Source organism: Lissotriton vulgaris, chromosome 9 (assembly GCF_964263255.1).
Source record: "Lissotriton vulgaris chromosome 9, aLisVul1.2, whole genome shotgun sequence".
In the NCBI taxonomy this organism is placed as follows: domain Eukaryota; kingdom Metazoa; phylum Chordata; class Amphibia; order Caudata; family Salamandridae; genus Lissotriton; species Lissotriton vulgaris.
Genome location: NC_141697.1, coordinates 456,752,416 through 456,771,695, shown reverse-complemented (window position 1 = coordinate 456,771,695; position 19,280 = coordinate 456,752,416). Strand labels below are relative to the sequence as shown.

General features: G+C 39.5%; 1 protein-coding gene across 2 annotated transcripts in view; it reads left to right on the top strand.

Moving 5' to 3' along the window:
- The window catches only part of LOC147690266 (uncharacterized), a 52,806-nt gene that overhangs the window by 7,001 nt on the left and 26,525 nt on the right, over nt 1-19,280 (top strand). For both annotated transcript variants that reach the window (XM_086937901.1, XM_086937900.1), the window contains exon 2: nt 822-965. In XM_086937901.1, coding sequence (XP_086794027.1) covers nt 822-965 — 144 coding nt within the window. The remainder of the gene's footprint in view (nt 1-821; nt 966-19,280) is intronic.

The following is a 19,280-nucleotide window of genomic DNA, read 5'->3' as shown; positions in this document are numbered from 1 at the left end:
GTATCCTTGCACCATGGTGCAAGCGTGCCTGTGTAGTATGCAGGATTGATTTCGTGTAGGAAGGGGCACCCCATCCATCACCAAAAAATACAGCGAGAATGCAGCGCACATAGAAAGGAAAAAAGGAGGAATAATAAAGATATTTCCCCTGGTTACGCCTCACCTGGTGAGGCATATCTTTTTGGAGCATTCCTAGGTTTACAAGTGCTTGAAAATCTGGGAATGAATTAAAATCCATGGGAGTTGTGTGGGAACACCCACCGCAATGCCCATACAGCACCTTCCTTGTGTAGAGTACGTCAACACACTGATTTGTGTTGCGTTGCCTTAATCCAGATTTTTGAAGCCATACAAAGCCATGTAAAGTGGTTTTGTGTGGCTTCATGAATCTGACTTAGATGTTTGTGTCAGGCATGTACCACTTTGCGTGATGCAAGCAAGCATGATGTAAATTTCTCAGAAATATGCCCAAACTATTTGGCAGATAATGTACTATGCTGGCATGTTTACTCTTAAGCGCTTTTAGGCGAACTACAAAATTATGTTTTTACAACCACAAAATAATATGCAGGGCATTGCCATGGATGGTACCCTAGGATAGAGAAATTGCTGTGGTCTAGATTGATATTTATAATCTTGTGTGTTTCTCTATTTGTTGGTTAAACACTGGTTTAATCTTGGCAGTTTCCATGGGTGTTTAGGAAACAGGCAGTTCTTACATTAGTATAGAAGTGTGGAGATCTACGACATTGTAGAATTGCTGTGTTTTTACATAGTCTCATTGGACATTTTAGTCTGACAGTCTTTTTTCATTTTATCAGCAAAGAGAAATGGTCTGCCACTTCTCTGAATCACTCTGCAACTCCACAGAGGATATTACCAAGGACATTAGATGCCCACCAGGAATGGGTACCAGATTCTGACAGGAGGGCTTTTTCTGGAACTGTAACACAGAAGAAAATAAGGCAAGTTAAAATGGTAATGCTTCACTTCAATCGAAAAAACAATGCATAATACAAAATATAAATATAAAGGTAAATGGATTCAGATAGGGCAGTCAGAATCAAAAAGATCAGACGTTATGTTAAAAAAAAACTAGAAATTCACTGAAAAGAGCAACAGTTAAAGTAATGTTATGGTTAGGTGAGAATTTCAGTGACAATGTAACATTTTAATTTTAATTGAAATTCACCTGTTGAAATATTCTCAAGTAACGATAACTTGCGCCTTAAGGTTAACTCTGGGCAAAGCACTACGCTACACTCACGTAGTTTGCGCTACATCACACTACGCAAACTGCACGTAGCACAGTGCAAACACGCGTAGCGTAGTGCAGCGGTCATTTTTTGCTTGTGCGCAGTCCTCAGCGTCAAGTTGGCGACCGCGAGCAAGCAAAATGACATCCCGGCGAGACTTTTTCCTCGCTCACGATCAGCAACATCAAGTTGCAGATCGCGAGCGTGAAAAATAAACCTCCCGGCGAGATTCTCAAGGCGGAGAGGTCAGGTTTCTCATTGCGAGTGGTCGCATATGCTCGCGATGAGAAACTACCAGTCTGCGTTGAGAAAGCTGCAGCTGAAGTAAATACTCGAGTGGCAGAAAACTACAGCTCGCACTGTGCAAGATGCCGTTTTCAATGATTGCACAATGCCGTATGCTTGTCCGCACTGTGCAATCATTGAAAACGGCATCTTGGACAATGCAAAAAGGGTACTACGCAGTTCCCGTAGTGCTACACGTGGCTCGCGTAGTGCGAAGTGCACTTTGCGTAGCTTCGCGTAGCGCTACTTTGCAAACTACGCCCAGCCCTACTTAAGGTAACTATTGCTCCGGTCCCACATTTTTCTAATCAGTAATTTTATTGCACATGTTGAAGTGATAGTATCAATGATGTCATAGAAGATGTCATGAGTAATCTAATATGTGGGTTAATTGGCAGTTTGTGGTGTGGGCATGACTTTAGGGTCCTCTACATAGGAGCTGCCCTCCATCAAAAATACCAAGAGTTCCATGCTCCCTTTTTTTGTATAACTTATGTGGGATGTGAAGCCTGACAGGGTATGATCTATCTATCTATCTATCTATCTATCTATCTATCTATCTATCTATCTATCTATCTATCTATCTATCTATCTATCTATCTATCTATCTATCTATCTATCTATCTATCTACACACACATATTACTTACTGGCGGTCGCCAGGAGGTAGTTATATTTAGGACCTATTTTCCATAGGAAATCTGCAACATTCTATTTGGAATAACTTTGGCGCTGGTCGACGAATCTTCGCAAATTTTTCAAAACTTATGGCCAGCTCCGGTCCACTCCTATCCTAAAAGTCTGAGGGTGATTTGTCAAGCGGGGGCTGAGAAAAAAGGGGGGTCCCAAAACGTGTTTTCCCCATGCAGTTTTCCATAGGAATCTTTCATAGCAGCTACAGCCAGAACTGCTGAACGGAATTACACCAAATTTGGCAAAGAGGTAGTCCTTCATTCACACTCGTGCCTTTTGGTTAAATGGTGTAAATCTGTTCAGTAGTTTTTTAGATATTAAAGGAAAAAATACATATGTATCTGGGCAGAGCCTAACAACACATCTCATCGTGAGATCTGATTGGCTGTCAGCACTTCATCCAAGAAGTGTTGGCAGCCATCTTGGGACCAATATACATGATAGCACCTCATTAAAAAGCATTGCAGTTAATAGAAGGTTTTAGGACTTTAGTTACATTATAAATCATTTGTTAATAGTACCACACTCATTTTAGGAATTGTGGTGTGTTCTAAGGTGATTTTACCATGTGAAAAAACATTCTGCTGGGATATCATGAATCATGTTTCAGAGAAAACTATTTTCTAATGCTTTTCCCACAGAGGTTTGGAAGGTGATCTATAAGCTAAACTGAGAGCATATTTTCTGTAAATTCAAATTATCTTTCTCAGTCATGTGAGAATGAAGTCCGACATTCTCAGTAAAACATGTACATCAAACAAGGGCAGAGACTGTCAGTTAATTCCTTTGTGTTCTACTGCACTTCCCAGAGTGTTCTAAAGAACAACTAGAGTGCTAACAGTCTTACTTATGACAAAAGTATAGCACACCTGAAGCCATCTTGATTGGAATAAAGTTGTATCTCTTAAAACATTTATTTTAAAAAGGAACAAAATGAAGGGGTTCATTTTGCCATAGAAAGTATGATTAGTGCTGCAGAAAGAAAAATTAGGGCACATTTTGAGTGACTTCTCAAATCCTCTTCTATTTCATTAAAAAACATTCTGAAATGCAGACATGTACTTTCAATACCAGCAGCAGACTTCCCTGGTGAGCATTAATGAGGGGCTTCATTTTGCCATAGAAAGTATTATTATTGCTGCAAAAATTAGGGCACATTTTGACTTCTCAAATCCTCTTCTATTTCATAAAAAATTCTAACATGCAGACAGAAACATGTACTTTGAATATCAGCAGCAGACTTCCCTGGTGAGCAGTAGCTTTACTACAGTGATCTAATGAGCAACTAGAGTGCTAACATTCAGAATTTATGGCAAATGTGTGACACATCTAAATGCCCTCTTGATGGAACCAAAGTAAAGAAGCATTGAAAATGCAATAGTTCTCACCCTCATTTAAGGTAAAACAATTCTGTGTTTAATTAGGTGGCTTTTTAGCTTAGCTTTTTCGTGTATTTCAAACTTTCATGTACATAACATGCACATGTATGCATATATGTATATGTATGCATGCATTTATATTTGTATGGATATAGATATGCAGATTATATATATATATATATATATATATATATATATATATATACACACACACATATATATATATATATGTGTGTGTGTGTGTGCGTGTAGAGAGAGGTAGAGGGAGGTAGCTGTCTATTGACTCTCACATAATCCTCATATTAGGATCGTTTTTAATTTCACATTCACTTCATTCACTTTTGGCACTCAATGGCACTTTATTTAATATTTTCCACGAAAATCCAACTGTGCTTATATCTTGGGTCAAATTGACATACAAGAGGGTTTTGTATAAATTGCTGCACTCTATATATTAAGACCAAGCATTTATGCTACAATTATGCTATGACCTAAAAGCCTTAACCACTGGTGTGTAAATATATGAAATGTGTATATATATATATTTTTTTATCAAATCTATTTTTGTATAGGAAGGTAAAAATACCTTTTTCCGGGATATATTTATATATTTCTAATTGCACTTCATCAAATTTTCTCTTGAAATCATATGGGGTGCAATGGTGAATGTATTCATGCTGTATGTATTTATACGGATAGTCATGCATTTAAGCCATGAGTTTTCTTTCATTGTAAATTGCGATGGTTTATAGCTTAGGTCATCACATGCATTTATTTCTTAAATATCCCTCATATCAGTTGGAACAAAGTAGTTACTTTAATAGTTTTACCTTATACGAAGCACAGTCTTTCTTCTAAGGTTTGAAAATATGCTGCATTTCACTTTTTCTTTATGTTTATCACCTTCACAATCACGTGCATAGGGTGCTACCTGTTTTAATGGTCCATTCATTGTTTGAACGTTGTCATGTGATCAAGCCACTCCGGTGGTGAAACGCGTTATGGCGGACTTATGAGAAAATAAACGCTACTGCTTGCACTTACTCTGGGCTCGTGTCTGCTTCTTCGGTGCTAGTTGGAGATTTCACACTGCACCCGATCTCTTCAAGCGGCTTCTGAGATATATATATATATATATATATGTGTGTGTGTGTGTGTGCGTGTAGAGAGAGGTAGAGGGAGGTAGAGAGGCTAGAGGGGTAGAGGTAGAGGTGGAGAGGTAGAGGTAGAGAGGTAGAGGTAGAGAGGTAGAGCGGTGGAGAGTAGTAGAGAGGTAGAGAGGTAGAGAGTAAAGAGTGAGTAATAAAGAGTAGAGAGTAGAGAGTGAGTAGTAGAGAGTAGTAGAGAGTAGTAGAGAGAGTAGCAGAGAGAGTAGTAGAGTGATTAGTAGACAGTGAGTAGCAGAGAGTAGTAGAAAGTAGTAGAGTGAGTAGTAGAGAGTAGTTGAGAGTGAGTAGTAGAGAGTAAGTAGTAGAGAGTAGTAGAGAGTGAGTAGTAGAGAGTGAGTAGCAGAAAGAGAGTAGTAGAGAGTAGTAGAGAGTGAGTAGTTGAGTGAGTAGTAGAGAGTAGTAGAGAGAGAGTAGTGGAGAGTCAGTAGTAGGGAGTAGTAGAGAGTGAGTAGTTGAGTGAGTAGTAGAGTGAGTAGTAGAGAGTGAGTAGTAGAGAGTAGTAGAGAGAGAGTAGTAGAGAGTGAGTAGTAGAGAGTGAGTAGTAAAGAGTGAATAGTAGAGAGAGAGTAGTGTAGAGTGAGTAGTAGAGAGTACTAAGATGGCCACCATGAGCCACTACTAAGTTCTACCTCGAGGAGGCCCACCATTTCAGACTCCAAGAAGGACCTAGGCACACACCAGAGTAACCTCTCTACAAGCGCGACTGATCCCCACAACACGGAGAGGGATCCCCGGAGATCTGATCGGCCCAGGACTCCCTGGCGGTGGGCAGTGATCGCATCTATGCCTCCTAAAATAGTTGTAACCAAGGTGTCAAACTACTTCACACCAGCGGAGAAAAAACAGGTGGGCGGCCAGGAGAGTGTTGAATCTGTAATGGCGCTGATCAAGGAAGACCTGTTAGCGTACCTGGCAGACTTCAAGACTGAACTTAACACCAAAGCCACAACCCCCCTGCCTGACCTCAAGTTGGCTGCCTCAGCTGGTCTCTCCATGATGCTCTACTACTCCCGGACAATAGAACTGGTCATCAACCTGATCTTAACCACATCCCTCACCTGACCTGGATCCTGCTCTCCCTCCAGGACATATTCACTTTGAACTTTCCCTCGACCGTGGAGACCCTGCTATTTGACCAATGCCCGGTGGAGCTACCTGTTAGCTGTAGAGGAGACGGGCTGTGGATCCCCCCTCGGCCGTCACCTACCCAGCCGGACATTGGGGAGACGTTCCTTTGTCTTTGTTGTACCCCCCTCCCTCCTTTTCAGTGGTGAAAGGAAACCTACTTCCAGTATTGAGTCTTTCTTTAATGAACACAGCTGCTTTCTAGAGAACACATTAGTGTATGAAGTTGAAACTACTGGTCGATGTTATGAGGTGAAGGATGGAACGCTGATTCCAAAAGAGGAGATGGTACCTAGGAATGTTGAAGAAGTGGTAGCTGAAGAGGTACAAGGAAGACGTAGACAGGCCCCTGTATCAGTATTTGTATCAGTAGCAGTATTTGCAGTGTTCTGCAGGAATCAATTGATATATTGAGAACTTTCCTACATATGTTTCCATGCAGATGTCTGAAACTGAAAATACAGGTTTTGCAAGAATTATATCTATGAAAAATAAGGAAGTTTCGAATTTGCTGGGACATTCACTGACATGTCTATCAAAGAAAGTATGCCAACGCACCTTTTATCACTTTAGAATGTTAGAAGTACACCACTCTAAAATGTGAAATTTAGTTAGGAAGCTTTACTATGTCAAAACCCCTGCCCTGTGTTTAGGGGAAATGAGCAGAACTCTTTTACATGGTACAGTAGCATAGGTAGAAAAATGTTGTGAAGATATTCAATTCCGTTCCTTTGGTCCTGAACAAGAGTGTAGGGAGAATGAGGAGTTGGTATGTACAAGTGTAGAGATAAGTATTAGTGTTAATAATTATACAGAAGAGATTAGGAAATGTAATACAGTTTCTTCTGAGAAACCAAACTGAGTTTATATTTGTTGTCGATGCACTCACTACAAAAGCCAAACTTGCAATGCAATTGTATTCTCAAAAACTAAGGTGGAGAATATAAGTGGCAAGAATCTGCTATTTATTAATTTGCAGAGGAACAGTTCGATGTGTCTACACGGCAAATTATATGTAAGTACTGTTACAATAAATTAGAGGAAAACAAGATGCCAGCTAGAACAGTACATAATACGTTAGAATTAGTTTCTTTTCCACAAGAGCTACAAAATCTTTATGAATCCATTCTCATTTCAGTCTGTAGTTCGTATGGAGCCTAAGACAGGGAAGCTGCCACCAACTGACCTTCAGAAAGACCTCAAAGGAAGAGTTGTCTACTTACTTTTAGATTTTAAATAGAATATGGAAACTGTTGGTTTACACAGACAGGCTCATGAACCAGTTGTGATTCTAGCAAATGGTGTGCCTACAAAGAGTAAAACTATCTAGCAAGAGTTAGTGGATGTTAGCAAAGTAAATAAAAAACTTATACCTGATACACAATAATGTTTATTACAAAATGTTTGTTCAAGATATGATATATTTAGAGGATGAAACATCACCATCAAGTGGCAGATTGAAAAACTGGTTTGATCCAGATCAGAAGAGATTTATGAACACAAAAGCATTCATCCTCTGCATTCTAAATACATAATCAGTGATGCTATTGATATCTTTCAAATGAAGCAAGCAAAAGGAGGTTCCATGAGTGTGTGGGAGAAAAGTTTAGATGCTTTCTCTTTTCCACAGCTGTTTCCCACTGGAGAAGGTGGCTGGTTTGATAACTGCCCTATACATATATAACAGCAGCTAGAGAGCGGTCAACCAGATTATACTCAGAGAATCCCAGATTTTGGCAGTATAGTCCCTACATATTCCAACTTTTATTTGAGTGTGACTTGCCTGGACTTACATATGCTGTTAAACCTATACTGAAAACAGGTGTTAATCTTTAAAATCTGTCTGTTAAGGAATTTATTGACAAAGCTCATGCAAAGGACGAAAACTTGGAGTACAACTTGATTCATTTGATGGTGTCCCAACATGGCACCAACGATTATTTGTATTGCCGTCATGGAGAACTGCAGTTTATGTTGAGAAATCTATGTATACCTACTTGGTTTTCTGACACTCAATTGTGCTGAATATGCCTAGGATAATGTGTTTGAATTTTTGCAAGAAGCAAACTCAAACATAAAGGACATCAAAATGAAGACATCAGGAGAACTTTGCTCCTTGGATCCTGCAACTGTTTGCTGATATTTTAACCACAGGTATCAAGCCATGATGTTTTTCACCTTCAAAAAAACTAAGCTTCCTCTTGGTAAACTTGCTGGTTTATTTTTGGTGCAAGGAATAACAAGCAAAAGTTGCTTCTCACAGTCACATGCTGTTATAGATTAAAGATGCACCAAAGTTTGGAACAGACAGTAATGAGTCTGTATTGTGATTTTGAAGATGTGTAATGCAAATATAGATCTACAATTGGTTGCAGACAACTCCTTCACTGTTGCTTGGTACATGACTTCATACATTACAAAATTCAGAGATGAAGGAGATGTAGGAGGAGATATTTGCAGAAAAAAGTCTATCTAAGAAATTATACAGATTTAGCTTGAAAATGCTTTCCCATGACGAGATGGGCTCCTATAAGTGCTGTGATCGGTGAAGCTCAGCCAGTTTGTTCTCACAGTCAAGGGGAATTGTTTGGGTAAGTCTAGGCCTAGCAAGTACATGGAATAGAGTGTTAAAGTATTTCCTAGAAATTCAGTATCTAGTGGAGTTTGATCCAGAAAGTACAGACATTGTGAGGACAAATATGTTGGATACCTACTATCCAAAAAGGAGCCCACATCTAGAAGCCATGTGCCTTTATGGACTACTTCAACATTGTAAATACAAAAGAAATGTGAGAGAAAACATAGAAAAGGAAAATATGCGCTAGTTGGATGTGATGGCCGTTTGGTGAGACATAGCAAGGGAAATCTAATTAACCACAAAAAACTAAGTTGCCAAACTGCAGACAGAAGAGAGTTTTTCTATTTGGCACTTCTGCAACTGTTCAAGCTTTGGTGTGCTGAATCAGAACTACTTGGAGACTATGACTGCTGCAAATACTCTTTCAATGCTGCAAAATGCATCATTTAGTGTCCAGTCTTTCTAAACTATTTGTAAATGTTGAAAGATGAGATTGAACAGTAAGAAACCACTGCTGCTGAAGCAACTAAGCAGTGTTCACAAAGCAGCTAAAGTTCTGCACTAATAAGACAATATCGACTTGGACAACCAACTATTCAAAATCAAGCAACCATAGCCATGAGAGAAGTGGAGACTGCAATGCAATAAGCAAGAGATGAAAGTGTTGATTTCGAACATTTAGGGACCGATTCCGATTCAGGATAATCCCGTACCGAGCATTTTTCCCGTACGAATCGTATCCTCAAACGTCCCCATGCGTACAATGTAGTACGATGCATACCAAAGCAGTTCTCTGTCCAAATCGTACCAAAGCCCGTACGACTCAATAATCCTTACGAATCGCATTCCGAATGCGCATTACATGATGTTGGTACGGATCGAAGCATTTTTTTCCGACCCAGCAAGTACGATTCGTCCAGTCAACACTCAGTACGACTGTTTTTTTACAAGAGCTCAAAACGTCCGGAAAAGCAGTATTCGACTCGCAATGCATGCAAAACGGACCCCCGGTACGGTTCGTACACCCCATGATCTTAGGGGTACGATTCGTACACCTACGATTATGGGGTACGGTTCGTACACCCCATGATCGTAGGGGTAGGGTTCGTACACCTACGATCATGGGGTATGGTTCGTAAACCCCTTCGGGTATGGTTCGTACACCCCATGCTTGTAGGGGTATGGTTCGTACACCTACGATCATAGGGTGTATGAACTGTACCCCATGATCGTAGGTGTACGAACCGTACACCTACGATCATTGGGTGTACGAACCGTACCCTATGTGAATGTGTGGCTCTCTGTACGAATTGCTCATACGAAACGTTTACCGTACGAATCGCGTACTCATTCCCCGGTCCAGATCGTACTTGTCGGATCGTACGGCATGTTTACGATTCGTACGGTTCACTTTCAGGGTCCGCATCGTACAGACTTTCCCGTGCTTTTCGTACGGTTCGCAACGATTTGGACGTATTTTTTAACTACGGATCGTACTATGCAATTCGGATGGATTTGTACGATTCGTACGGAAACGGTTACAAATTTGAATCGTCGTACGGATTTGTTTCCCGAATCGGAATCGACCCCTTAGTAGCACAACTGAATGAGGATCAGAGAGAAATTTTGATCAAAGTAAAAGATAAAACAGAGAATGGATTTCTGCGCGAGACGACCAAATGTGAATGTTCTTCATTTAAGTCAATTCTACTATACACCGGTGGTCAGCTGCCACTGGGAAAGCTTTCTAATTTGAGTTCTCACTGCTTATATGCAGAAGAAGACAGGTTCAAATTTATCATTTGTAGTAAAAGCACCAACTGGATTAGCTGCATACATTAATGGAATTACTTTACACCGACTGCTTATGCTACCTGTTGAACAGGACAATAAACTGAAACACCAAAAGTTATATGGTGCCGCTTGTCATGAGGTGTCAAGAGTAGGGAAGAAACTGAAGCTTTTAATAATCAATGAGATGAGCATGGTTTCAATCTTAATGCTTGCTTTCATACACTTAAGAATGCCACAGATTTAAAAAACACATTATGATTTGCTATTCTGAGGAAATCATTTATTTGACTTCAGTGACCTACTTCAACTCACCTCCATGAAAGGACAGCCTGTTTTCAAGACACTTCTTCATAATGAAAAAGAAATTCTTTGGGAAGTATTGGCAATGTAAATATTTGGTTAAACTTTGAATACAAGGAACTAGTGAAGAATATGCGTCAAGTATCTGCTGTGAAATATGGACATATTCTTAAGGACATTAGAGTGGGAGTTCTGACAAAGGAGGGAAAACATGGTTTGAAAAGTCAACTTACTAAGAAATTATTTTCATCTTACAACACAGCAGCACAACTACTGTACAATTTAGTTGAAAAAGACAAATCCAAAATCTGTTTAATGCCTACTCTCAAGAGTGCTCCTACTTTAACAAACAAGTACTGAAGCAGGAGAAAGAAGATATTTTGGAAATTACAGCTATCGATAAAATGGAACACAAGGGAGTAACAATACCATTTACTGAGAAATTACAAGCTAAAGTGGATTATTTGGAGAAATCTGTGTTAAGGGCTGTAGGATTAGAACAGTGTTTACACATGTGCAAAAAGTGTTGATTAATTTGGAACGTAATTTAAATCTGGATTAAGGGTTAGTAAATAGTGCTATGGGCAAATGTAGTGATTTAATTAATTTTCCAAATAGGGATAAGGTTGAGTACTTAGCTATAAAATTTGATCAGATTGATGGTGTGAGGCAGATTGGTTGAGGTATTGCAAGTTTTTTGCTTGTGAAGGACATATATGTGCGACAACAAAAGTTTCCAGTGTCTCTAGCATATGCTGTAACTATCCATAAATCTCAAGGTTTAAGTGTAGACACAGCTTTTATTAATATAGGAAGTACAGTATTTAAAGAAGGTATGTGTTATGTAGGATTATGATGAGTTAGAAAATTGTACGATTTGTTTTTAGTTGAATTTGATGATAAGAAAGTTAGTACTGATGCAAGCTGTGCAAGATTGTATGATAGTTTAAGAAGTCTATACGCTCCTCAATTAGGTCAGTAACCTATTTATGAGAAACGGGTAATCTGTCCAAAATGGAAGCTTACAAAAGAGACAGCAGATGATCAAGAAAAGAAAGCAAAGCAGCACAAGCTGGAATGTGTTAAGAAGAAAAAACTGGAAAATGAGGGAGATATTGTAGAATACCTTTTGGAAAATAGTTTGTGTAAATTGCTATGCAAATGTTGTTCTCAATGTACTGTTTCATTTACCAGATCTTGAAGAAAATTGAAGAAAAACCAGATAAGAGATTGTGTGCTGCACTATATCATGTGCTCCAACATTTACTCAGTGACAGATATGTAATACATTCAAGACCTTTTAGATGCATGTAGGGGATCATTTGTATTTACTAACAACACTCAACAAGACACACAATAATTTATAATGGTCATTCTTAGAGTACTAGAAGAAGAAGAAGTACATATTTATGACTTATTTGGACTGAGTTACAAATGGAACCATGACTGTGAAGATTGCTCATTTACATCCACCACTCAAATAAATTCAGAGCAAATTCGGTACTTATCACTACCAGATTGCAAATTGTGCCTTGCGACAGATTTATTAACCTGACAAACCAAAATATGTCTTGCTCAAATTGTAGATCAGAAGAAATGTCTACATAGTATCTACAAAGAACTGCAAAATACCTTATATTAATGTTACTGCGATGTAGAGCGGATGAATCTAAACTGGAAACCGAAATTACAAAATTTAAAGCTGCCAAATATACATTTCTGGAAAAACTTATACTACTATAGCTATTATCTTTCATGAAGGAGTTAACATAACATCTCAGCACTACACTGTCTATTTTAAAGAGTGAAAGTGGATGGGCAGAATGCAATAATAGCAACCTTAAATTTAAACAAATACGCCCTCCAAACTATCAAATTCTTACCTCTTGTTTCTTCAACCAAAGTTTTAAGGACTATTTTGGGGAAAGAGGAATATGCAGTGTTTCTTGTACATGGATCATCAATGTTTTAGACATCATTCAGCCTATCAGGTGTGATGTCTTCAAAACGTTCCCCATAATTCAGGATTTCTTTTTTATTCCACAAAGGATTTAATATAGTATGTGGATACAATATTCTATAATTAAAGATTGCAACAGGATGGACACAAAAGAATCACAGCTACCTTCAATTGACACCAAAACTACCTTTTAAAACAACAAAATTGACACCTTTTGTTCCTTAAACGAAACTTTTATATAGTATTTCTGTGAAAGAAGTATTGTGTTTCATCTACATGGATCAGTGTTTTCAACATCATTTGGCCTACCAGAGGTCATGTTTTCAAAAGGAGCTCATAAATGCAAGTGTGCTTTATATGTATTACTACTTGTGTACAAGGTAGAATGGTAAAGGGAAAAACTTTAAGGTATGTTTGTTTATGTTGGTACAGTAAGTGTTGGCAAAACAACTGTTTAATGAACTGTAGTGAGTGCAATGCATTGTGTAACTTATTACAGTGATGTACTGTGCAGTTATGTTTTTTTTGCATAAGCCATGCGATTGTTTTTTCCCCACTGTTCAAGGATGAAGCTTCTTCTAGTATATCATTCATGCTGTAAAACAATGAAAACTGAGAACAATAAAAACGGAAATTGAAATGTTTTACTATATTGTGAAATACTGTTACAGCATGACCAATGTGTACTGTTATATTTCTTGAATTTTGTAAATCAAATATTATCCTTTATTTCTATTCTTTTTCTTTTACAACAGGTATTGCAGTGGTAAGTATTTAGGTGTATGAGTATACATGTAGTGTCACATCCATATTTTTTTGACACAGACATGCAGAGGGTCTTCATGCATAAAGACCAGTTGATATCCCATCACACAAGTTTCTTTTACTAGGTAGGGATACTAGAAAACTGCCATGCAGTTGATTGCTGCTATCATGAGCTCTGGCATGTGATCCTAACTTACTCATTCGTGTATTCACATATCTATTCACTTACCCATACAGCTACTCACAAATCCACTCACTCACCAATATGACCACTTCCTCACCCAGTCACTGACTTATACAGCCACTTAACAGCCACTCATTCACCCATACAGGCAATCATTTACCCCCTCACTCACTCATATAGCCAGTCACACAGCCTCTCACTCACCCATAAAGCCACTCATATACCCTCTCAGACATGCATACAGCCACACACACACCCTCTCAGTTGCCCATAAACATACTCAGACAGACACTAACTTACTCATACGCTCATTCACATATACAGTCACTGACAGAACTACTCATGTATCCACCCAACCACTTGTTCACTCACGCACTCACCCATACACCCTGTCACTCAACTGTGCAGCCATTCAAGAACCGTTTCACTCACTCATATAGCCACTTGCACAGCAATTCACTCACTCATGAAGCTATCCACGCACCCACGTACACATCCATACAGCCACTTGTGCATCATTTACTCACCTGTGTAGCTTCTTATGCACCTTCTTACTCACTCATACAGTAATTCATGTATCCTTTCAGATACTCATTAATTTACACACTTACTCACTTACCATGTACCATTCATGTATCCTGTCACTCACTCTTACAACTATTCACATACCCACCCAGTCACTCACTCATAAAGAAACTTAACAGCTACTCTCTCACCCATATACGCACTCATGCATCCTATCACATACTCTATAACCAGTCACACAGCCACTCACTCACCCAACCAGCTGCTCATATATCCTCTCAGACATGCATACAGGCACACACACACACACACACACACACACACACACACACACTCAGTTAACCAATCAGATACTCAGAAGGCCACTAACTTACTCATACAGACACTAAGACATACACTCATTCACCTATACAGTCACTGACAGAATCACTAATGATATTCACTCATTTAATCATGTACTCATCCATACACCCAGTAATACAACCAGTCACTCAGCCTTGCAGTCATTCAATAACACTTTTACTCATTCATACAGCCACTTACACAGCAACTCACTCACCCATGCAGCTATTCACACACCTACTCACACATCCATAAAGCCACTCATGGATCATGTACTCACCAGTAATGCACCTACATACCCACTCATACAGTAATTCATACACCATTTCAGTCACTCATTCAGTTACACACTCACTCACATATTCATGTTCCACTCATGCACCCTGCCACTCATTCTTACAACTACTCACATACCTAGTCACTCACTCATACAGACATTTAAGAGCCACTCCCTCACCCACACAGGCACTCATTCACCCTCTTACTCCTATAGCGAGTCATACCATCACTCACTTACCCATCCAGCCACTCATATACCCTCTCAGACATGCATACAGGTACTCACACACCCACTCAGTTAACCAATCAGATACTCAGGCGACCACTAACCTTTTCATACAGATATGAAGACATGCACTCATTCACCTTTATAGTCACTGACAGAATCACTCATTCATCCACTCAACCACTCACATACTCACCCATACACCAACTCACACACCCAGTCACTCACCCATGCAGTCATTCTTGAACCCTTTGACTCGCTAATCTGACACCTACTCACTACCCTATACATCCACTTACATAGTCACTCAGTCATCCATGTAGTCACTCATATATCCACTCACACAACCTTACAGCCACTCATGCATCCAGTTACTTACCTGTACAGCCTCTTATGCACCTTCGCACTCACTCACCCATATAGTAGTTCATGCCCCCTTTCACTCACTCATTCAGTTGCTCACACACTCACTCAGTTACCCATGCACCACTGATGCACCCACTTACTCACCCATAGGGGCACTCATGCAGCCACTCACTCACCCACGCAGCCAGTCACCCAGCCTATCACTTATTTTTTTTAAACAAGTTTGAGTTTCTTAATGTAAGCAATACAAACTATTATGACATTGTATTACATTTCAGAAGTCATCACATCATACACAGTTCATCTTCTAATAGTATGTTCATTGCCATGCATATTTTTCATTATGCTTGTTATATTTCAGCAACACTTGAATGTACAATTATTCCTGTATTTATAGACATTGTGCTTATATACATTTTCGATGAGTCTGTAATAAAGCAGTCCAATCTGAAACATAATAACCTTCCCCAAATCCCCATTAGCTCACCCCCACCCAGCCTCTCACGTATTTATTACGTTGCTTACATACTCACCCACTCACTCATACAGTCACTCATGTACCCTGCCATTCACCCATATAGGCACTCATGCACCATTCACTCATACAGACACTCATTCCTACACCCCATCATTCACTCACACAATCACTCACAGACCACTCACTCACCCATACAGGCACTCATGCATCCTCTCACTCACCTATATAGCCAATAATGCAGCCTTTTACTCACCCATGCAGCCACTCACACACCCACTCACTCACCCTTACAGCCACTCATGCATCCAGTTACTTACCTATAAAGGCACTCAAACACCTTCTCACTCCCCATACAGTAATCAGTTACTCACACACTCACTCAGTCATGCAGCTACTCATGCACCGTCACTTACCCATATAGTCACTCATGCAACATTCACTCATCCATACATTCACTCATGACCCCTGTCAATCACTCAGAGAACCAATGAAACACCCACTCATACACCCATACAGCCACTCAATACCCACTCACCCATTCAGGCACTCATGCATTCTCTCTCACTCACACATATAGCCAGTCACACAGTCACTTACCCATATAGCCACTTAAACAGCCTGTCACACACCCATACAGTCACTCACTGAAAAACTCAGTCATACATACAGCCACTCACACAGACTTTCATTCACCCACACAGTTACTCACATAACCAAACAATCATCTATACCCAAACACACACACACCAACAGAGAAAAGAAGACATATTTATACTATCACAGACATACCTATAACATGTAATTATTATGTCGGAAACCAGAATAGGTGGTGCTAACGAGAACCATTTTTTAAAACTTTTTGAATCTTTGTGTATTTTTCTTTCTATTATTTAAAAAAAAAATTGAATGCTTTGGAACTTATAGCACAACACTTGTATTAATGTTTTCGATAAAAAAAACATTTTGAGTGTTTCTGGAAGATACAAGCACAGGGGTTGACTGTTCTTACATAGTAAGTATGGTACAACATTTTAAACAGAATTGTCCATCAGCAGTAAATTCAGGGACCCGGGTTGGAGGAAAAGTGGTTATAGTCAAACCAGATTAAGTGCTTGGCTCAGAACTGTCCAAAGAAGATTGTGGGTTGGCTTGCTTCTATTGCTCCATGAGTGCTGCTTACCCCTTAGTAGAAAGAATAGCCCTCAGAGGTTTCATCATACTTGTGGTTCCACAAGAATATTTCCAGTCAGACCCACAGGACAGGATAATGTTGCACAGTGTGCAAGTCACCTTTCTGGCATTCACTTCACTTTTTCTTTCTCGAGTAGGGATGCTGAAGAATTCCCAGGTTTTGCTTTGTTTTTGGGAGGTTTGGGCTCATCGTCATGGGAAGAACTTCTGCCATTCTTACCAAGTGGTGGTGGTTGAGCAGACGCCAATTGTTCCCCCCAAACCCCCTCCCCCCAAAAATTGAGAAATGCAAGAAGTCTGAAAAAGATAAAAGAAATGGGTGGGGTTCCTCTTTATTTATGCAATGCTGTTTAACCAATTAAATCCAATTGTTTCTGAGTCACATGGGGTGGGCGACGCCTTTGTGCTCACATAGCACCACTATTGTGAATGCGCAAAATACATTAAAATGAACCTTAAAATGTATTTGCACTATAGTTATACTAGTTTCAGTGTTGTATTACTAAACCTCTTAATTAAAAGAAAACTTTATAGGTGTCTATATAAGTATTTTACTACTACAAAAATGATGCCAGATTCGCATACCCAGCGTGGATCTGGAAGTACGTGCCGGCATGGTGCGTGGAGGAATCCCAACTTCCTAAAAAGTATTAAAACAACCTTCAAAATGTTTTCCCTTTGAAATTATACTACTTTTATTACTGCATTAGTATTCCACTTACCTTAACCAAAACCTTTAAAGTGTTTACATATCTGTTTCAGTTCTGTCAAAACCACGCTGAATCAGGACCCCAGTGCAATGGTTGCATGACTCCCAAATGTTTTGAAATACAAATTGATTGCTGTACACACCTCACAACCACACAAGCAATAGTCTTTCCAGCTTATGCAAAGATAATGGGTAGCAAACACTGTACACTCAACCAACGACCTGCCAGTTAGTAACGAACTAGTTGGAAATCCACATATTGGTAATACATTTTGTGGAAGGTGAGCTTCCGTTATAAGCCTGATGCAGATTTCACAGAAAATAACCCTCAACAAGAAGCACTTCAAAATGTAAACAAAGCAGGTGCCCAGTTGAAGATATACATCTATAAAGGACAAATTATTGTAAGTTCGCGGCTTGGAGAAAGCGAAGTGTGTGTCTGCTTGGAAATTCCAGATTCAAAAACAATCTAAAATCTGTCGGGACAACAATGCATCGGGATCTATTAGAGTGCAACCTGAAGGGACTGTAATGAGTGAGTGATTTCATGCATTCTCCTGGTCAAGAATCAAAACAAATAATTAACAACACATTGGATGAGTCCGCATTGTTTTATTCACAATGGGACTGGGTATATTGAATATACACAAGAACAAATCAATAAGTACAATTGGTTGTACAGTGCCCCAGGGACGGATAGGGAGAGGTGGTGGTAGGTGATCAGGTGAGGATAAGGAAGTGGAGAGGAATAAGTGACAGTAAAATCAATGGATCAAAGACGCTGTATTTATAAATCATATACAGTATGGTGGACCGTTGGTTCATGACAATTAAGTTAGGGGATCATACTTCACATAGAACAGTGAATGAAACAATTGGTGGCGTGAAGTTGATAGACAAATGGGCGGTTGTCGACGTTTCGACCCTCTGAATAATGCAGGGATTAGTTGAGCCCTTGCTGTGGGGTCTTCATCAGGACGGAAAAGGGGGGCAGGCAACCTATTTAGGTATATAAAATACAGAATTAAATTTCAAAGTAGTGGGACATACCTCATGATAACTATACCAATTTGCGCACACTTGCTAAAGCAGATTGGATGGAGTAATTCTCGGGATATCAACAAACTAGTACTTAATGCCCTGATCATGAACTTAAATAATTAAATGGGTTCAGGGAGGAGTGAATGTAATATGAAGGAGTCAAAATCACAGTGGTTGTAACGAGCGTAAAGAGCCGAAAACCGTCCCGGAGGTTAGCATCGGCTTTCTCGGTAGCAAGATAATGCGAGGAGGAATACCTTATTATGCAGTGTAGGAGAGCGTGGTCTCAAGCCACCAATCGGTTAGGTCCTGTCATGCAGGTAGTGTCTAAAATAGAACACGTAGATCGAGGCTATAGTTAATCACAATGAAATATGATTAAAATTAAAACAATCACGGTAGGAATGATTTGTAAACTAACTTACCATGCGGTAATCATCAAGATTGTAACTGAGTTGAGGCGAGGGGTTAGTAAGATAATTGTGGTTCCTGTGGGCAAAAGAGGAACAGTCACTCTCTATTCATACACTACTAGGTGAAAAAGGTAGCGGACCGAGGAACTGACGGCTTACCCGGGATGACATCGACCAATCTGAAATTCCCCTACATGCTTTCAAGAAAGCCAAAAGTATCAAG